Raw genomic sequence first — 22,309 nt, 5'->3', positions numbered from 1 at the left:
AGAAAACTGAGAAATATGTAGGGCTGTGTATTTGAGATATTCCATGTAGTGACAGAAATGTTTTGTAAGAGGTTATGGAATGAGATTGGCTTGCATCCCAGAGGTACAAGGAAATAAAATGGCTGAGAAAGCAGCAGGGGGCCAAAAGGACAGGGCATGATAAGTGAAAATGTTTTCATTCCTATATAGAAGCTTGGAAGAATTATTTTATTAAAAAATGGTAATAAATTTGATAGAAAGAAAAGAGAAGGAACCTCTTTTGAAATACATTCCAATTATGATATTTATCTCTCTCCCCCCCCCCCCACCCCTTTACAACCAACTGGTGAGCTGAATGCTCTGTGCAGCTCCCGACGCTCATAGAGCATTCTGTTATGTTCATATATGGTAAGAATTAATTAAATAGTTAAAATAAATTCCATAATAAAAATTGACATACAGTAGGTGACAATTTATTAACTGTTAGGACATGCTCTCTGCCCCTTTTATTCCTATGGGCTCTGTGGCAAAGTCTCAACCATGGAAACAGCGCCCTAATTTGTAATGTTTTAGGAAATGTCCAGTTATTTTCTTTCGTAATCCGCCCAGAACTGCAAGATATTGGCAGAATAGAAGTCATAATGTAATGTAATTTGTGCTAGGTTAGTCACTAGGACTTTACCGCACAGTAGCTGCAAATTTTGGTAGCTGCAATACGTGGTAACCCTGGTGTTGGGGGAGGGTGAGCAGAACCAGCATTTTCATTTGCAAGTTTCGCATTAAAGTGCCAATTAGCATGCAGTATTTAGCTACAGAAAAATACAGATGCTAATTTTGCTTTAGCCTGTTAGTAAGTTGTAAGTGTAGCCCACTACCTGGCTAACTCTTCTACACCCATTCTCAACCCATGCCATGCCCCCTGCCGTGAAAAGAACTTAAAGTTCGAGCTACTGTGCGGGAACTATTAAATTACTGCAAAACTCCCTAATGCAGCTTTGCATTAGCAGTTAAGTGCTTAACGCAGTTTCGTAAAAGGGTTCCTTAATGAGATATGCTTGAATGAGGAGACCTCAAGTAAAAGGCTTGGAGAAGCATAATCAAAACATACATCTAAGTCCAATTTGGACGTAAGGCACTAGATGCCCAAAGTCAGCAATGGAAAAATGCCCATTTTCGAAAAATACATCTAAATTTTTATTTATTTTTTTTAAATTGTGTATCTGGTCGTCCAGGCCATCAGGTTGTCCAGACCGCTAGGACGTTTATCTTTATACCACATTTTTGACCAAAATGTCATCCAAGTCCCATATGCCCAGAACAATACCATTTAGATGTGGGAGTGGTCAGTATTGTGATGGACTGGCCACCCAGACATGGCAACAGAGCATGGGGCACCTTACAGGGCACTGCTGTGAACTTCACAAAAAGAGTGCCACATAAACATCTCACCACAGCTCCCTTATAGGATATGGTGAGCCACCCCCAAACACCCCCAAAACCCACCTGTCTACAACCCCAACAGCCCTTATGGCTACAGGTGGCACCTATATGGCAGTAGGCTAGGGTTTGGTGGGCACACATGTTCCACCATAAATGTAGTGGTTAGAGTGGCTTATGGGCCTGGGTCCTCCTCTCTATGGTTCACTAGCCCACCCCCTAAGCTATTTAAGATACCTGTGTGCAGCTCTACTAGGCTTTCCTATACCAGGTGCTGATGTTCTGGAGACAGGTATGTACTTTTTTATTCTGATCTTGGGGAGGGGGGGTGAGTGGGTCAGTGAACACTGGAGGAGTGTGTGAGGGTCTTTGTCTCTGCAGTGGTTATCTGGTCACTTTGGATATTTTTATGGCACATACCTGTTTTCACATCATCTAACTTACAACGTCTAAGTTTCATCCAGGATTTCTAGTAAAACATTTGATTATCCCTGCAGGACATCTAAGTCTAAGTCAGTCCTCAATCCGCCCAAATACCACCCTGACCACTCCTCCAGATATGCCCTTTTCAGTGGCATTCAGAGGCATAAGAAATCCTGCTACATGTCCAGAAAGTTGGTTTGGTTATTGGCACTTGTACATCCCGTCTATTAGGACGTCAAAGTGCTGACTTAGGAGGATTTTTAAACTTTTTAAAGTTTTGATTATGAGCCCCTTAGATTCTACATAAGGGCTCCACATTAAATCTTCTACGTTAGTTACCATTTTAATAAGCTTCCAGAGATTTTTTAAACTTCCAGGAACTATTGCCTAAATCATGCTGAATTATAACATGGAAAGTGACGGCAGATAAATGGCCACACAGCCCATCTAGTCTGTCCATCCATATCATCTGCTATTTCCACCTCCCCCTAAGAGATTCCACATGCCTGTCTCATCTTTCTTCTATTCAGACACAGTCTTTGTCTCTACCACTTCCTCTGGGAATTTGTTCCATGCATCTACCATCCATTCTGTAAAGAAGTATTTCCTTAGATTACTATTGAGTCTATTCCTCTTCACCTTCATCTTATGCCCTCTGTTTCCAGAGATTCCTTTCAGTTGCAAGAGACCAGTCTCCAGTGCATTTATGATATAATATTCATGTAATCAAAATCAGAACATATATATTTTGAATGCCTTCCAGAACAGCAATAACCTATCTAATGCTCTAATAATAGAAGGAATTTGGTATGGTGAAATATCGGCACTGTGAGGATATATAGCATAAACTCCAGAGAGAAGCTTCCTTTGGCACCATCCAACTACTATGCCAAGCATTAGCAAGAAATTTAAAATGAGTTCATACTCCACATACCTAGGGTTACCAGACATACGGGAAAACTCAGATTGACTTTCCAAAACCCGACATTTGTCCGGGTTTTAGAAAGCCTGACGAGCTCTGCCCGCATCTGGAGGATATCTGAGCATGCACGGATAATGTCACACACATCCACATATGCTCCATGCCCTCCAGATGTGGCTGGAGCTCATCCAGAAGAAGAGAGGAGGTTTTGTGGGGGCAAGGCTTGGGGTGGAATGGGGCATGGCTGGAGGCGGAACTGGGCAGAGATGGGATGGAACGGGATGGGGCTGGAGGTGGAACAGAGCGAGATCATGTGTCTGGGTTTCCCAGAGAAAAATATGGTGACCCGACTCATACCCTGGCTTAGGAATGATGTTCATTACTGTCATGGTATATACAAAGCTGACCCATCTGGAGATATTGTCCCCATAAATGAAACCAACCAACTCCCAAATTAGTGTTATAATCCCTGAAACAAAAGGGCATCTCAATAAGGTGTAGAAAATTACCTTAAAGGTTGCCTATTGGTCACATTGCTTTGACAGATGACATTTTAGTGTGTTGCTCTTTTTACTTGATATGCTCAGAAAAAAAAGAATACATGATAGGTGTGCAAAAGATAATGATTTTACTGTCAGTCAGCTGGTAAGTGGAGGAGTTTCTATCATTAAAAACATTGTATGGTTTGACCATTTGTGAGTTAGATAAATTTAGTATACATTAAAATAAAAGCTTTGGGGGGACAGTAACATAGTAGATGGCGGCAGATAAAGACCCAAATGGTCCATCCTGTCTGCCCAACCTGATTCAATTTAAATTTTTTCTTCTTAGCTATTTCTGGGCAAGAATCCAAAGCTCTATCTGGTACTGTGCATGGGTTCCAACTGCCAAAATCTCTGTTAAAACCTACTCCAGCCCATCTAGGGGGGGTAGGGGGTCACAAACCATAATGGATCCCCCATTTATGAATATATCAAACAGGTGATGTACTATTTAACATTAGGTGTGCAAAGAAAAATTATACACAAAAGTATAGGGTAAAGGGTAGTGTGGTGAATCACATCAAGCAGATAAAAAAAAAATTAAAAATAAAAGTGGCATTAATATTAGGCAGATTGTTAGATCTGAATGCCTATAGTACAAAAAATAATCCCCCAATATATATCTTCTGACAAAGAAAAATTATGCCTACTTTAAAGTACAGTGATACCTTGGAATCTGAACTTAATCTGCTCCAGAACCCCGTTCGAGTTCCAAAACATTTGAGTTCCAAGACAAATATTCCCTTTTAAAATAATAGAAACTGGATTAATCTGTTCCTGGGTCCCACAAACTCAAATTTTAACACTAAATACATTGAATTTTAAAGTGAAATATTAACAAATGATAATAATACAGTACAGTATTTTCCTCATTACACTACACAAAGGCGAAAATCACATGAGATGCTTTCACTTCCGTTTCCGACAATGAACTGAACGACGATGTATGGGTGGCCCGAGTGCTGAGGAAACATACACACAAACACACACGAACAACATGCAGGGCGTTCAGATTCCAAAGCAGCATTCGGATTCTGGGGCAAAATTTGCTCAAATTTTTCATTCAGATTCCAAGGTGTTCAAGTACTGGGGTGTTCGGATTCCAAAGTATAACTACTTATATGAGAAATAGGCTGATGTGGGTTTCATAGTAGACAGTAGGTGGCAGTAATAGATTCAAACAAAGAATCTGTTTTGACAAAATACCCTAAAGAGAAAAAACAGAGAGTAATTTCATCTAATCATCCAGAGGGAGCCTGACACAGAGTATCGGTCTGGAAAGAAAAAAATGCAAGCATATCTAGGCAGAGTGGGAGTAAGTAAGAAGGAAACGGAGATTCTTTTTTGAAATAAGCACTTTATCCACAGAAGAAATTTCCAAGTGAGCAAAGAAGCATTCTATTTGTCTAAATGCTGACTTCTTGGAAGGTAATGTTCAGCTCTAAAGATTTTTTTGAATGTATATCACAAGCTAAAACAAGCCAGTAAGGTTCAGTTTTGCGTGCATGTGGTTTTTGACAGTTTCCTTGTGTATTTTGTTTATTAATTTGACAGATCTTGCTTTGAGTTTGTCAAATAGGGGACTATTTTCTTGTTCTTATTGCTTCTATAGTTAATGCCTGCAATGCAATGTTGTTGTCATCAAAAATTATATACAGTTCCTTCTTCTCCATGAGTTTTATTCAAAATCTGGCTGTCTTTATTAGCAGTAGTGGTCAGTCAAGGTAAATTAACCATATATTTTGCTAAAGACGAGGATGAAGGACATTTCAGAGCTCGATTGTATGACATACAAGTTGGCAGTTGATATTGAAATAAAAGTAACCATAGAGGAAAATAATGCATGGAGTTGATTCTGGGTCAGATGCAGAACAAAGGATTATTGTATTACATCATGATATCTCAATTGTATAATAATAATAATACTGCTCAGAGTTTTGGAGTGGACATTGTGTCATTCTGAAAATAATTATCTACTTTTGGAACAGTCAGCATTACTGGTTACATTGGCGCAAAACTGTTTCTATGTAAATCTTGGCCATATGTTTTTGAGGGGTGATTTTTTTTCACTTGAGATCATTCTTTCCAATAGGAAAAATAAAGGCTATCCATCACAGTTTATGGGTTGTTTTCCCTAAAAGATATCCAGCAATTTCATCTTCTGACTGGAGTGGTGTCTTCTCGCCCCCTTTAAATTCTTTCTCCTTTCTTTTTTTTTTTTTTTTTAATATAATTTTTATTGTAAAAGCAGTCAAATACTCACAACCAAGACAATACCTGATTGTACCAAATCAAATCAGGGCTGCAGTGTTATCAGTCCCAACTGCAGTGCTTCCAGCTCATAAGGTATTGATACAGAGCTATCAATATTTAAGCAACAACTGGTTTATCCTTAAAAGGATAGACAGAACTTCTTTGTCAAATGCATCATGGTCAATGGAATAAACTGTTTTCGTTTTTGGATTATTATTTTTTTTTGCACATTTGGAATTTAAGTTGGAAACAAAGGGAATTGATCAGCAAAGGTGACCTTTTTATGAGAATGTGGGAATGTGTGAGCGGATTTCTAAGGTCTACACAACGCATGTTTGTATATCACGAACAGAAATATTGATGCTTGCTTTTACTAATGAGATCCTGACATATGCCCAAAATTTTGCATAAGAAAGGGACAGCATAAGTTCTAGTGCAGACAGGTTCCATGGAAGTTGCCAGAGAGCAGTGCTGTTTATGTTTCGAGGGGCAACTGAAAAGTTCTCAGCCCAACCAAGAAAGTTGGGGCATTCTCCATCAAGACCAGTCGCTTACCTTTCCTACCGACACAAATTTATATATTTATAATACGACATACCTTTTTTTTTTTTTTTTTAAATGAACATTGATTCTGTGGGTGTGTTACACATGCACAATATCTGGCCCATTTAAAAAAAAATGCGAGCCAAGCCCCCCCCTCCCCGATGACAAGTTGCCACCCACCTGATGACAACTGTGAGTCCCTGAACCCCCTGACAAACAGGAGGGATGCCCACTCCCTCCTGCCACTGGATGCACCCACAAGCCAGGTGCCCCTAAATCATCCCCTACCCTCCCCCCTTCTCCCCCAAAAAGGCAGGAGGGATATCCACTCCCTCCTGCCACTGGATGCTCCCCCGACTCCCAAACCTCCGTACCTTTGTCTGAAGTTGAGAGCAGTAGGGAGGATCAGTCCCTCCAGCACTGAAGCCCACCAGTCCAAAATGGCAGGCCTTCTCCTTCCCAGGAAAGGGGCCCTAGGCATCTAAGCCAATCAGGGCCTTAGGCCCCTCCTCATGCATCACATGATGCACAAGGGAGGGGAAGTCCTACCATTTTGGATTGGTGAGCCTCAGAGCTAGAAGGACCGAGCCTCCCTCCTGCTTTCAACTTTGGAAAGGTAAAGGGGGGGTTGGGGTGGGGCAAGGTTTAGAGGAACATCCAGTTGTAGGAGAGAGTGGGCACCCCTCCTGCCATTTTTCCTGCCGCAGGTTGCTGAGGCAGGAGGGAGTGGGCATCCCTCCTGTCTCTCATGGGGGCAGCCATCATCATCCAAGGGGGTTCTTGGACCTGTGGTTGTTGTCAAGGGGGGTGAGATAGCGGTGGTCAGGAAGCAGGGGGGCCGACATTATTTTTTTAAATGGGGACAGATATTGTGCACGGGTAACATGCACATCTGTATTCATAAAAAAAGAGAGAGAAAAAAAAAAGGTTTCTTGCCCCGAACAGCTGAGTGGCAGGAGGTTGCTTCAGAGCTTTCCCTGCCTCTCAGCTGTTCGGGCTTCCTATGCCAGCTCTGTGCATGTAAGAGACACTCTCACAGCAATCCATTGGATGGGAGAGACAGTGATTATGGTGAACCTCCGCGCAAATCATTTGCATTCAAACTTGTTTGTGCATCAATTGCTTTTTTAGAATCAGCCAAAAATCAGATCACAGCAGACCCACGTGATTTTACCGACCTTGTTTAATGCATTTAGCTCTTAGTCCAGTGATTTTTCACTTTTTCCGTTCCACCAGAAAAATTCAGAATGAAAAAAGTGGGAAATTGCTAGACTAAGTATACAGCGCTCGATGGAGACTGCCCCAGCTACGTCGGTTGGGCTGAGAACTTTTCAACAGCCCCTCGTATCAGTGAAATGAGCAGAATTGCTAACATTTTTCATACTCTTTGTCTTATCACAGGGAGGGTTAGGTCTGGGAGGGAAGCTGTTAATTCAGCTTCCAGTCTATGTGAAACACACTAATGGGAAGATTTGACTAAAGTCTTGAAGATCCTCATCTCTGCCTGTCTGACACCAAGAGCTCACTTTACGAAGCATTCCAAGCACGAGTTTTTACAGCCGCAGCCATGGGCAAGAACAGCACAAACTACGCTGCAATCTACAACCCCTACGAAAGCCTCTACTCTGGGAACTTTTCTGACCCTTTCAACTACAGCTATGGCGATATCGACCTCCCACTGGATCCCTCCGATGATGTGACGAAAACAAAGATTTTTTTCGCTGCTAAGATCGTGATCGGGGTGGCTCTCATTTGTATCATGCTCATCTGTGGCATTGGGAACTTCATTTTTATTGCAGCCCTTGCCAGGTACAAGAAGCTGCGAAATTTAACTAATCTGTTAATCGCTAACCTGGCAATTTCCGATTTCATTGTGGCAATTGTATGTTGCCCCTTTGAAATGGACTATTATGTGGTGAAGCAACTCTCCTGGGAACACGGGCACATGCTGTGCGCGTCTGTAAATTACCTCAGAACGGTATCCCTCTACGTTTCTACCAATGCCCTCCTGGCTATAGCTGTGGACAGGTAAGAAATGCAATCCTTTCCTTTCACGAATACTAATGCCGCTTCATCTATCCTGTCTAACGAAACAGAAAAATATCCCCTTTCTACAAACCTAATTTGCCATGCTACCGATCCCAGGGATAAGTAATTGATTTCCTCGTGTCGGTATTAGTAGTAAGAACCTAGGACAATATCAGGTGGACTTAGTCTGTGGCCCAGATATATCAAAGAAGAGACAAGTTAATTTAATCATGCATTTTTAATGAGAATAACTAACTCATGGGCAGGCTGGATGGACCATTCAGGTCTTTATCTGCTGTCATTTACTATGTTATTAACCCTTTCAGGACCAAGGGACATATTTGTCCCATAACTTTAAAATCCTATACATTTTGATTGGGATAGTCTACAGTTCTAAATTTGATATGTACGGATTCCATATGATACTGCCTTTATGTAAACAAACTGGTTCCGACATTCATTCATTAGCGTCGTTGCCAGATTGACAAGAAGATTCACTTGCCACACTGTCCATAAGCCAGAAGTGTGATTTTTTTAAATAAAAATAATGATATTTCACAAAAAAAATCAATTTTTTGGCATCTGCAAGCCCTTTTTACCATAAAAATGTCGTCAAAACCACAAAAATTGGCCTACGATCCTTATGGTCCTGAAAGGGTTAATAGCAGATTGTGGACTTTTTCTCCAGGAACTTGTAAAAAAAAAAATTTAACCCAGATATGCTAACTGCTTTTTACCATATCCACTGGAAATGAGTTCCAGAGCCTTTCTCTTCTTTCAGTGAAAAAAATAATTTTCTCCTATTTATTTTAATCATTGTAAAATTATTACCATAACTTCATGGAATGTCCCTTAATCTTTTGTACTTTTTAAAAGAGTGAACTATTGATTCACTTTTATCCATACTGCTCTACTCAAGATTATGTAGACCTCTATCAAATCCCCCTTCAGCCATCTGTTCTCCAAACTGAAGTGCCTTACCCTCTTCAGGTTTAAATTTTACACTTGTAATAGCATTTTATGTTGGAGTCTTAATCTTCAGTCATGAATATTTAGGTACACCGTGCATAGACAGCTGAACACTTTTTTGTTTAGAGAGGGGATCCAAAAGCACTGCTCTAGACCCCACCTCAGACCTGCCCAAGCTCACCCCCATAATAAAAGTACTAATTGTAAACACCATTTCTTCCATTCATTTTTCATATACACACAATATAATCTTATTAATAATACACAATGGTAACCACAAAATTAAACTACACAAAATGCACTCTTTTTCTCCTCCCCACCACTGCACAGCATTTCTTCCTCTCTCCTCCACCCCCATGTGCAACGTCTTCCTCTCACTGTCCACCATATCTCTCATTCCCTCCCTTGCTGCAAAGGGAGTGAGGAAAGAGAGAGAGGGATCCAGGGTGCCTCTCTCCCATCCCCTCTACTGCCACATCCAATATTTCTCCCTCTCTTATCCTCCGGACTGTGTGCAGCATCTTTCGCCCCTGCCCACCAGCTCCATGTCCAACATTTCTGCTTCTGTTAGCCCTCTACAGCTCCATGCCACATCTCTTCCTCCATTCCTTCCACCACCATATCCAACATTCCTCCCTCTTGCATCCATTTCCATCTGTAGCATGTTATTGACTGTGTAGTGTACGTATCTCTGTTCCTGAAAACTTTGCATATGTATTTTTGTAGCCTGTTCTGGGCTCCTGGGGAGGACGGGCTATAAAAAATGAACAAATAAATAAATAAATAAATGATTAAAATACTGTTGAAAATGATTGTGCAGTCTTTTAAAAGTGTGCATACTGTTTCATGAATAGCATGCACTCTTTGTGAATAATGCAGTCTTTGAAAATAGCACACAGTCGTGGAGGGGCATTTCCAATATGACATGTAAGTCCGAGCTGAGACATTTTGCCAAAAAAAACAAAAACCCATCCAGCTCACAGTCAAAATTAAACCAGAGAAATGTCTAAATTTCTGGTTCAATTATGGCTTTGAGCTAGATGTCTCGGTACTAAAATTGTCCATCTGCAAGTACTGTTAAAATAAAATTGTGCTAGGGAAAAACAAGCCACAGGGACATCTGTCTGGCATCCCAGCAGTGCAGAGGGACAGCCTAGTGGTCAGCGCAGTGGACTTTAAATAAAGGCACCCAGGTACAAACTCCACCAAAACCCCTTCTTATTGTTTGGCGAGCCCTACAGATATAGAAAAAAGCCTACTGCACCTAAAGGTCCATCACTAAAATAGCCCTCAGGATTGCAGGTAACTTACGGTAGATACCCCCTCCTTTTAATAAACTGCATTAGCGGTTATTAGCGCAAGGAGCCACACTGAATGCTTCGCGCTGCTCCCGACGCTCATATGAACTCTACGAGCATCGGGAGCAGCGCAGAGCATTCAGTGTGGCTCTCTGTTCTAATAACTGCTAAAATGGTTTAGTAAAAGTGGGGATATTTAGATAAAGGAGATATTTTTATATTCTAGGAGAGCTCACATATTTCTACTGACACCACAAGGGCGCTTCGATCAACTCTGCAGTTTCTTCTTGCAGTCCCCTCCATGCGCCAAATAGTGTACGGTACCACCTGTAAGACCATCTTTTCCGTTGTAGCACCATCACTATGGAACTCCCTCCCTATCAAATTAAGACAAGAACACATATGGCTTTTAGGTGGTATATCAAATGCAATAAACTTGAACTTATGTCTCAACTGTTTATTAGTTTTATAACATCATACATAAAATGCATAAAATGTAATACAATAAAATCCATAAAAGCACTTCAATTCTACATATGAAACATTAAGGGCTCCTTTTACAAAGCCGCGTTAGCGATTTAACATGCGTAATACCATGCGCTAAACTGCCGGCCACACTAGATGTTATCACCTGGCGTTAGTTCTAGCCGTGTAGTGCGGGTTTAGCGTGCGCTAAAAAGCTACATGCGCTAAAACCGCTAATGTGGCTTCGTAAAAGGAGCCCTAAATCCCTTTCCTCCCACCCACCCTCTCATTTTTACTCTGGACACGCTTTCGGAATTTGAAAGTTGACAGGATCATATAAACCTTATTTAAAGATCTTTTATGTAAAGTTCCAATGGTCCCCAAATCTGCTTAAATTTTCTGGAATCACCTAGTTCTTCTGCTAATATTTTCTCATATCGATAGTACAAACAAAGAGTCTCCCACCAGGAAGATAAATTTAATTGATCCCATTGTTTCCAATTCCTCATAATCATTTGTAAAGCAACTTCAGTCATAATAAGGAGAAGCTGATCCTTATGTTTTTTTAAGTGGACTCTTATTCATGATTGAGGTTCCAAACAGTATATTTTTATAAGATAATGAAATGGGCACCTCAAGAATAGAAATTATCTTACTCCATATTGACTTCCAAAAAGTTAGTATTAAGGGACATTGAAATAGAAGGTGATCTAAGGTACCCACCTCCAAATGACAATGCAGTTTCACTGGGCTCCAGGGAATTCTGTATAATAAAAACTACAAAGATTGTCTCATGGAAGCTGAGGCTGTGCATTGCTTGAACTTGAACTTAAAGTGGGAATTGAACCTGCGTCCCATTGTTCACTGTCCACTGCCCTGACCACTAGGCTACTCCATCCACTTGCTTGCTGCTTTCTTAGGAATAGCCAAAATATCTGGAGTTGTAGATCCCCATATCAATTGTCACTGTTGTATCTTTAGAAATGGAAGGGGGTCATTGATCATGCCTTAATCCCTCCAGTGATCAGTTAGGGTGCCCTTTTGCAACTTAGTTGTGACAAAAATAGTCTAGATAAAAATGTGTTTCTATTTTGTCCTGGAGCTTTTTTTCTGAAAAATGTCCACATTTTAACCACACCTAAGTCTCATCCAAAACATGCTTCCGACAAGCCTTCTTGTTATTTAGATGAACTGCGGAGTAAAATATCCCAATTCTGAGTTTCGAAAATCACGACTTAGATGTATTATGGGGAAAATATCCATCAGCTGCTTTTGAGACATTATTATCATTTGAAAATGAGCGCCTTTGTGAACTGTGTACACTCTGTGCCAGATTATATATATGTCATCTAAAAAATTGGGAAATGGGGCGAGACTGAGACAGAACGGGGTGGGGCCAGGTGTCCTCTTTTTTAAAGAGGAAATCTGGTAACCCTATTTATTTATTTATTTTGATTTTTATCCCGTTCTCCCAGAAGCTCAGAACGGGTTGCAAGTAGACATTCACAATCGTTTGAAAACAGACTAGTCATGACAACAAATAGGTTACAGTAAACAATAACAGAGCTTATTCTAGAGACCAGACTGGTCATAGCAAAGAGTACTAGGAGAAGTATATTGAGGAGGCAGTTTATAATGGCCCGACTGGCGTAAAAGGAAGGTCTTTACTGCTCTGCGGAAGGTCATTAGTGAATCTAGCGACCTGATCTGTGTGGGTAGTTGGTTCCATAGCTGAGGTAGGAAATGGCCCTAGAAATGCCTATACATATATCATATAAAACCAGGTGTAATGTTTGTGTCCATCTACCTTTTGTGCACATATAGCGAGTAGCATAGTAAGGGGAGCAGGGGGCAGATCATCCCAGATGCCATCGTAGCATCTCATCTGCAAATAACGGTATCCGATGATCTACCAACCTTACCGAGATCCCCGTCACATTCCGAGATGATCTAATTTCGCGTGCCAACGGTTCCATGGTCAAAGCGAATATAAGTGGGGACAATGCACAGCCTTGCCAGACCCACCCCCCTCAGTAAAGTAAAAGCTTCAGTATACTGACCATTAATTTTTAATGTATCCAGGAAAGATCGATATAGAACCTCTATTCTCTGAAGGAAAGAGTCAGAAAGTCTAATCTGCCTATGAACAGCCAACATAAAGGGCTAGTACACCCTATCAAAGGCTTTTTCGGCATCAAGGGAGAGCAGAACTGATGGCCGGCTGGCAGGAATCCCTAAGCCTAGTTAGCTGAAGACTCTCGACATAACTTCTCCAACACTACTCCCTCTTCACCCAGTAATAGTGGGTCTCTTAACTGCACTCTCCCCAGCACCTTTTAAATCCTTCTATTCTTTGCCAGCAGCAAGCAGGGAATCCCATTGGTATGGAATTTACTGCCCAAGTCTATCCAGTTAGAAACATCGCTATCAATATATAAACTTTCCCTCATATGCTAAAGGTGCAATGGGAAAGATAGGAAGAAAATCATGAGATAACGGAGCCCAAGGGAATCACCAGGATTCAATTTTGTAGAGTGCCCAGAGGTGGCCTGGGGGGGGGGGCAATGCATTTTCTTTCTACTCCCCCTCCCCCTAATTTTACCTTTGCTGATGAAGATATCCAATCCCAGCCAGCCAATGAGATCCACTACTCAGAATTGCCTCAGAAGTGAAGAAATCAGCAGCCTCCTTTCCATCCACTGACACCAACACTCCTCACGCATGTTCAGTTCATGGCCCAGGGCACTAAATGCTCCAACACTGCTCTGACGCTCATAGGAATTCTATGACCGTCAGAGCAGCATCAGAGCATTTAGCACTCTGGGCCATGGTAGAAACCGCCATTGTGGCTTAGGGCTCTTTTTACGAAGCCACGTTAGCGGTTTAACGCACAAAATAGCACATGCTAAACTGCCGGCTGCGCTAGACATTAACGCCAGCATTGAGCTGGTGTTAGTTCTAGCCGTGTAGGGCGGGTTTAACGTGTGCTAAAAAGCTGCGTGCTGTAAAACCGCTAACGTGGCTTAGTAAAAGGGGGGAGGGGTTAGAGCTGGTGTAAATGCTCATGCCTAAATTGCTATAAAAATGTGTAAATTCTAGTATTCTAGAAATTACATATGTTAACTGTGCACCCCGCCCACATTCCACTTAGACCCCATTCATGCCTATGCCCTCCTTCAAGCTGTATGTCATTACATTTAGACTCCATTTTATAAAATGGCACATAGCCACAATATTGGCATTTTCATGCTTATGTGTACATTTATGCTCATTCTTGGTTGATGAATATTGTCACACTCCTTGCAGAATTATTCCCTTAAGGGCTACTTAGAGAAATCGATTTGTTCTAAAAGTCCAGTGATCCCTATGTCAATTAATTTTAGATTCTGCAATAAAGAAACCACTGCTGTTTCTTTATGGTATAAGCATTTGAATTCAGATTAAAGAGAGTTCCCCCCCCCAAAAAAAAAAAAAAAAACAACAGATGATCAAGATGTTAAATATTTGTAAGTCCTATCTTTATTCTCATGACTTCAGTGACTATGAATTTGTTGTCATATTTTTTTCATTGAATGTTTCTATGATCTCTAACACTTCAGCTTGGTCTTATTCCAAAGTGTGCAAAAATTATAGCACAGCTTAAAAATGCTTGTATTGATTTTATGTGTTTTTATATTTTTAGGTATTTAGCAATTGTTCATCCTTTGAGGCCACGCATGAATTATCAAACTGCCACCTTTTTGATTGCCTTGGTCTGGATCGTGTCCATTCTCATTGCTATACCATCTGCCTATTTTGCTACAGAAATAGTATTACTCATGGCCAAAGCCCAAGCGAAGACTTTCTGTGGTCAGATTTGGCCAGTTGATCAGCAAATTTATTACAAGTCCTATTTTCTTTTCATTTTTGGAATTGAGTTTGTTGGACCTGTCTTCACAATGACTCTGTGCTATGCTCGAATCTCAAGAGAACTTTGGTTTAAGACCGTTCCAGGCTTCCAAACGGAACAAATCCGCAAAAGGCTTCGCTGCCGTAGAAAAACGGTCATGGTCCTCATGTGCATCTTAACTGTTTATGTTCTCTGCTGGGCGCCATTTTATGGGTTCACAATTGTCCGTGACTTTTTCCCCAATGTAATTATTAAAGAGAAGCATTATCTTACGGCTTTCTATGTTGTTGAATGTATTGCCATGAGCAACAGTATGATTAACACAATGTGTTTTGTGACAGTAAAAAATAACACTATGAAATATTTCAAGAAGATTATGCTGCTCAGGTGGAGGTCTACCTACAATCCAAGTAGATCTAGTGTAGAATTAGATATCAAAACAAGTGTAATGCCTATAACAGAAGAGGTAGACTGTTTAAGACTCAAGTAAAACAGGAAGCATGGGTATGTTATTTAATGTTACATTATGGGCCTGTTTTACAAAGCCGCATTAGCGGTTGCAGTGCGGTAATGGCCCCGAAGCCCATAGAGATTTAAAGGGCTTCGGGGCTGTTGCCGCATAGCAGCCACTAGCATGGCTTTGTAAAACAGGCCCTATATTATGGTATGCTATGATAAATTTATATACTACTTTCCTTGAAAGATATTTATGATAGATGGTTAAAGTAATATTTTTTTTACTCTGCCTTCCCTGAATACATTTTAGTACATGGATTTAAAGTCTGAGACACTCTGAATTTTTCCCGTGATATGCTGTACAGTGAACAGTTTGTATTGCTTGTCCCATGTGCTGCTTAGTTTTGAAAACATGATGTTGTGCCATCTGAACACAAGAGTTCTCACTTTGCCTGGTAAACTTATATTATAATTTGTATGTCATTACTTTGGCATCAAGTAAACATCCTGTGATCTCTCCAGAAACCTCTTAGTATGAACTGCCTTTAATATTCTAATTTTGTATAGTTCTGCAATTGGTGTAGATTATAATTAGTTGCAAGTTCAGTACGCCTGATACGTCTCGTAAAGTGTGAAAAGTATCGTGGACCTCATCCATTTCAGTATGTTGAAATGAAAGTTTTTGTATTGTGTTATGAAATATGTCTCATTTAAGAGTATCAAAGTAACCAACGCAGGAGAAAATACCTTCTCGCACTGGAGAAATCACAAAACACAGCAACGGCGACCTCTGGGTTATAGAATATTTTATTTGTTCCAATAGAGACTCGACACATACGTGTTTTGGCCTATATGGCCTGCATCAGGAGTCTTAACAGTTGTTAGGAACTTATTAAGCAGCCCTCTATGGTCTTGAAGTTTGGAGAGACTCAGTGTAGTGTGGCTCTAATGAGTGTCAGAGATAAATAAAACCCAACAAAAGCGCTCAATGTTGTTTCCTCTATGAAAACACATATAGGCCAAAACACGTACGTGTCAAGTCTCTATTGGAACAAATAAAATACTCTAGAACCCAGAAGTCGCCTTCGCTGTGTTATTGTCATTTAAGAGTATGCCCTGTACCAGTGCAGCTCTAAACACAGAGCCGATGTTCAGATAGAAAGCTGCAATACAAAGATAAGGGAATGATATATCCACTTATCAGGCTTTTCAGCAGTTCTCTCCATTTCGATTGACTATGATTATGTTTTTGACCTTCTTTCCCAGTCTTTGAGGGCCACCGGTGGGTCAGGTTTGCAAGATATCCATCATGAATATGCATGAAAACGTGTATGCTGTCTACCTCTATTGTATGCAAATTTCTTATGAATATTCATTAGGAATATCTGAAAAACCTGACTTATTGGCAGCCTTTGAGGACTAGAAGATAAAGACTAAGGGCTCCTTTTACTAAGGTGCGATAGCGTTTTTAGCGCATGCAGGATATTACCGCGCGCTACACTGCCTGCTATGTGGCTAGACCTAACGCCAGCTCAATGCTGGCATTAAGGTCTAGCATACACGGCAATTCAGCACACGCTATTCCGCGCGTTAATACCCTAACTCACCGTAGTAAACGGAGCCCTAAGGGATTATAAAATTGTAAACTTGATTGAATGACTTATGCATTTAAGTTTGGACCGTTCTTTTTTATGGATCTCTAAATGGATTGTTTTATCTGGATAGTAGTAAAAGTCATTGCTATCTGAATAAATCTTAGCCCTAGCTCCAGAATCTTATACATTTGATGCCAAATCAACAATTATCCATTGGCCTATGTAAGATCTTTTTAAAGCATTTATGCAGATAAGTGCTTTTGAATATCAACCCCCGTTGTTTTTGTACTTATTTATATATTTGTGAAAATTTAACAGAAAACTTGGAATGTTATAAAATAAAATATTATTTATGAGAACTTATCAAGAATATGTCAATTTTATTTTTCACCTTTCTTTTAAGCAGATTTGTTACCTATACCTAGTCCTTGTCAAGAAAAATAATATCATTACATAGATACAATTTCAGTTTGATTCCAGTTAGGTGGGTTAGAACTAGTGTTTCCAAAGTCGGTCCTGGGGGTACCCTTGCCAGTCAGGTTTTCAGGAAAGCCCCAGTGAATATGCATTAAGAAATTTGTATACAATGAAGGCATTGTATGCAAATTACTCTCTTGCATATTCATTGGGGATATTCCTTAAACCTGAACGACAAGGGGGTACTCCAGGACTGACGTGGGAAACACTGGGTTAGAACACGACCTTGATTATCCTCAAGGTTGATGCTGTTGTTTAAAAAAATACAAGCAATTAAAAATCATTCTGTTCATGAGAGCATCTAAAATTATTTTTTTAAATATCAACACTATATAATATTTAAACAATGCCTTTTAATGAAACTATATACAAGCTATTTATATTAATCAAAGACATTAAGGAGAAATAAAGGATAATATTTAGGAATGAGTGTGGAAGTTTGGAATAACATGGATTATTCTAGTTCTCAACTGCTCATCACCCATCGATTCCTGTACAATCAAATACGACCACATCCCTTCACAACTGGTTGAAAGAACACTGCTTGAAACAAATATGACCTAAGTCATAACAATAAGAAACACCCCAGCCAAATACTAGAGATGAGTGTTGCTCACTAATAAAGAGTACACACTCATAAAGAGTACATGCTATCCTTTGGATTCTATATATGGCACACAAATTTCCATGTACAAAATTGTACATAAGCCTGAGATGTTCACACAACTTAACTGGCTAACAAGTCCATTAACATCAATAATTGGATGCTAACAATAATCCTCGGTATTAATTGGCATCTTGCTAAGCACTATTCTATAAAGATCCACACGCAAATCTTATTGGTGTGCAATTCAAAAGGGGGCATGTCAGGGGCATTCAATATAGTTCCATGCATTATTACTGAATACTGGGATCTGAGCCAAAATTATGTGCCAGGATTTATATCAGGTTTGAGATTTGTGTTGCTGCCTTCCACTTTAGCTGATATATCAAGCCAAACTGATGATCACTACCACCTAGGTGGGTACCCACTCGGACATTAGAGACATTTTCCCCATTTGTGAGCACCAGATCCAGTATCGCTTTTTCCCTCATCGGTTCCATCACCATTTGTCTGAGCAGAGCCCCTTGTAGAGCATCCACTATCTCCCTACTTCTTTCCAACTACGCAGATGGAACTTTCCAATCCACATCCGGCAGGTTGAAATCACTCGGCAAAAGCACCTCTCCTTTCTTCCCCAGGTTATGGATATGTGCAACAAGCTCTTTATCTAATTGCTGTGCTTGGTCGGAGGTCTGTGGACAACACCCATGTAAATTATACTTTCCATTTTCTCTTTTCAAAGCTATCCATATCACTTCTTCCTTTCCCCAGTTCCCCTCCATTTCAGTTCCTTGGATATCAGTCTTTACATAGAGAGCTACTCCTCCGTCACCTCTGTCCTTCCTAAAAAGATTATAGCCCGTTATGTTTGCATTCCATCCATGTCTCTGTGATTGCTACAATATCCAAGTCTGCCTCTAACATCAGGGCTTGTAGATTATGATTTTTGTTGCCTAGACTGCAAGTGTTTGTGGTCATTGCTTTCCAGCTACTTTTCAGTGGCCATGTTATTTTTTGTCTAGTTTTTTGTTTAGTCTCACTTCCTGTTGCCTTGCTAAGAAGTGTACTGCTAATATTGTTATTTGCTTTGCTATCTTTACTACCGTCACCTCCTGTTTTTTGTGGGGATGGCCACCCCCATCTTCTAATTTAAACATCTAAAAACGTGGAGGAGCATAATAAAAAAAATATGTCTAAATCTGATTTGGATGTATGGCACTAGATGCTCAAAGTCAGCCTATCCCAGGCCCTTTTGAATTCAGACACAGTCTCTGTCTCCACCTTTTCTTCCAGGAGACTATTTCATGCATCTACTATCCTTTCCGTAAAAAAGTATTTCCTTAGATTACTCCTGCGCCTATCACCTCTTAACTTCATCCTATGCCCTCTCATTCCAGAGTTTCCTTTCATATGAAAGAGACTTGACTCATGTGCATTTATATCACGTAGCTATTTAAACCCTTTTATCAAGCTGTGCTAGAGATTTTTAGAGCAAGCCGGACAGGTGGGAGCTATTTTCCCTAACTACATATCTAAAAAACTATGGGTAGACACAACTGATTACAATGTTACCTGGAATGGCTGGATCCTAGCCACCCAAGGTACTTCTGGCAATATTCCAGAAAAACTACAAATCAGACAAACATTCTATTTCTCTGGCATGAACCCCCAATTTTAGAATACTCCCTGCTAAGTGACCCTTGGGGAATGTGCCGGCCCGTGCTAAAAACCTCTAGCGCAGCTTGATAAAAGTGAGGGTTAGTCCAGTGATTTCCAGGTTTTTTTGTGTCATAGGACCACTAGCTTATGAAAACACTGGAAACTCGCTAGACTAAGGCCCAGATTCAGCAAATAGTACCATGATGGGCAGCCGTCTCCAAAAGTGGTGCTGTTTGCATGTGAGTCACTCAACGGTCAAAGACCAACAAACAATAGCGGAGGTCCAAAATTGCGTTGGTGTGCAATTTTGTTCATCAAATCACAAAATCTTGTGCGATGGCTCATCACGCACCTGTTTCGGCCTCACACGAGTCCCACTAACTAAGCAGCAACAGAACTGGAAGCCAGTTAACAGGACTCGTGTGAGCAGGAATTCTAATCCAGCTTCATGGAAGCAGAAGGAAACATCACCTTACGATGCTCAGGGTAGTTGTCTGATGCGGGAGGGGGGAGGGGGTGGATACACAGAACCTACTGGACCCTTCTGCAGTGCCTGTCTTCAGGCTCCTGAGGCAGGCCGCAGAGGCCGAAACAAGTGCCATCGCACAAGATTTTGTGATTTGATGAATAAAATTGCACACTAACGCGATTTTAGACCTCCGCTGTTTGTTGATTCTTGACTTGTTTGAGGAGGTTTTTCTCCTGGTTTTAGTCACTCAACGGTGCCATTTGCAGAATAGTAGCTTATGTCTAACATAGGCGCTGGTAATGTAGGCCAGGGTTATAAAAGCTTACATTACTGGCGCCTATATTACATCTGAATCGTGTCTATAGAGGGAACTAACGGTACCTAAGGTCACTTCCAGCTGAAACCACGCCTACTGTGACCTTAAGCGCTGCTAGACGCCTCTGAAGATGCAGTTCCAGTGCTCTAAATGGAGGCGCCTGTGGGCACCTACATTTTGTTTAATGAGTATTAAATTAGTTTTAAATGACACAGTCAATTACAATGCCGATTAAACCCAATTAAATTGATTAAGTTAGGTGGCGGTACGGTGCCTACCGCCACCTAACTTACACTGCCATTTCGAGAATACGGGCCTAAGTGTATAGCCCTCGAAGGAGGCTACGTTGCTTGCTTTTTTTTTTTTTTTACCAAACTTTTCAAATTACCCTCATGCATAATCAAGTGTTTTCTGTGAATGTGCCAGTGAGAATGATAAATATTCATACACTGCAGTTTTCTCAGCAAAAAGGCTTGTTGTTCAATATAAAAGATCAAAGTACTGGTCATATTTTTTTTTAAAAACCAACTTTGCCTAAGAAGATAAAGTGAACCTTAGCACTGTATAATACTGTGAAAGCGGAGAAAAAATTATATTTCTAAATTGTTGTGAATCTGCTTCTCCAATGTCATGATATCAAATCACTGTTGGTTAAGGAACAATAAACTGTTGAATCGCTTTCTTTTAGTCTGATAACATAAAACCAGAAAGACAAATTAACAGTGCATATACGTTATATAAGATCTTTAAAAGTGAACGTTACAGAAGTTCCTCCCCCCTTTTTTTTTTTTTTTTAATAAAACATAATGAGAAAGAGAATAAAATGAAGTTGGCTTGTTCCTCAAAGCTGTCTTTTGTGAGCACACCATCTGTTATAGTGAAAGAAGTTCCTCCATCTAAAAATATAATTCAAAATGTTGCCATTGCGTGCCTTGGTTGCACATTCAAAGCAGTGAGCAATGGAGGATTAAGTGACTTACCCAGGGTCACAAGGAACAGCACTGGGATTTGATCCCACAACCTTAGGGTGTTGATGCAGCAGCTCCTACTAGGCCGCTCCTCACCTCAGGTGTCATGATAAATGAACGAAACACTCTCTTTTCTAAAGCCACCAGTACAGTGAAAGGTTAATGTGTCACTTTTTCCAGGAGGACAGCTTCACAGTGACTGAACCATGACAATTCTAAAAAAAAAAAAAAAAACCCCAAAAAACAAACTCCCCCCCAAAATAGAAAAACAACTTACCCAAATTGGGGAGAAAGGAATACGCTCAATCTAACAGTCGATCTGGCGTAGCACAAATAAAAATATAGGCATGTGTACTGCTGTACGATTCAAACTGTGCTTCTGCTCCCACATCTACTTGGAAACACATATCCCTTTATATGACCTCACAGTCACATCACAGGTTATCTGCTCTCGAATTATTTTAAAAGCTATTGGCTTGTTGACTGGGAATGTTGCACAGTGAATCCAGCCTTGATGCTGATTGCTTTCTATTTTAAAAGTTATCGCACTTTTGGGACGTCCCAAGCTATGAGAGTAGGCTGAAATGCCATTCAGTCTTTCTCATTTCCATTCACTTGCCAAAAGTTCATACTAAGCAGCTGGAAACAAGCACAAGAAAATAAAAATTGATGTTGCCCCCAGAGAAATGTAGCGACCATTTTAATTCAAATATTATTGACTTGCCTTAAAGCACAAATATAGGACGGGAGCAAACACTTGATAAAGTAAAGTTCACATTTATTTATATAAAGATTTTTTTTGGTACTCAGGGTCCTTTTGCTCACACTAGGGCTGGTTGTGGGTTCTTCTACTTTAAGGTATAGATTGTAAGCTGGAGTAGGCCCAAGGAGAAGATTAAAAAATAAATCACAGGGTCACAAGTATGACACAGTGACAAAATTCATCATCGTTCCCGTCCCCATGGATAACCGCGGGAAATAATCCCATGTCATTTTCTAGTGTCTATTTCAACCTCA

The 22,309-nt window shown here is 40.4% G+C and overlaps 1 protein-coding gene and 1 long non-coding RNA gene across 5 annotated transcripts; one reads left to right on the top strand and one right to left on the bottom strand.

Annotated features, from left to right (window-relative positions):
* The first annotated feature begins 4,094 nt into the window (after positions 1 to 4,094).
* Positions 4,095 to 17,156, top strand: PROKR1 (prokineticin receptor 1). Of its 4 annotated transcripts, none has more exons than XM_033938458.1 (3): positions 4,095 to 4,618; positions 7,501 to 8,127; positions 14,542 to 17,156. In XM_033938458.1, exons 2-3 carry the CDS (start codon positions 7,667 to 7,669, stop codon positions 15,236 to 15,238), a joined length of 1,158 nt encoding a protein of 385 aa, XP_033794349.1. In that variant the 5' UTR covers positions 4,095 to 4,618; positions 7,501 to 7,666; the 3' UTR covers positions 15,239 to 17,156. The 4 variants fall into 4 exon arrangements, with proteins under 4 accessions (XP_033794349.1, XP_033794350.1, XP_033794347.1 ...); XM_033938459.1 differs by having other exon boundaries at positions 4,095 to 4,731; positions 7,501 to 7,908; XM_033938456.1 differs by having other exon boundaries at positions 4,095 to 4,731.
* LOC117357620 lies at positions 9,799 to 21,698 on the bottom strand. Its single transcript, XR_004538837.1, has 3 exons — positions 21,570 to 21,698; positions 10,631 to 10,771; positions 9,799 to 9,850 (listed from the first exon to the last, which is right to left on the bottom strand). It is a non-coding gene; the product is annotated as an uncharacterized LOC117357620 (long non-coding RNA).
* Between the last annotated feature and the right edge of the window lie 611 nt (positions 21,699 to 22,309).

Source organism: Geotrypetes seraphini, chromosome 3, assembly GCF_902459505.1.
Source record: "Geotrypetes seraphini chromosome 3, aGeoSer1.1, whole genome shotgun sequence".
Classification (NCBI taxonomy): Eukaryota; Metazoa; Chordata; class Amphibia; order Gymnophiona; family Dermophiidae; genus Geotrypetes; species Geotrypetes seraphini.
This window is presented reverse-complemented; position numbering and strand designations above follow the sequence as displayed.

Bases quoted from the DNA above. Each gene is read 5' to 3' on its own strand.
- PROKR1 (XM_033938458.1), top strand. From the start codon at position 7,667: ATGGGCAAGAACAGCACAAACTACGCTGCAATCTACAACCCCTACGAA. The intron at 8,128-14,541 runs GTAAGAAATGCA...TTATATTTTTAG, and splicing joins CTGGCTATAGCTGTGGACAG to GTATTTAGCAATTGTTCATC.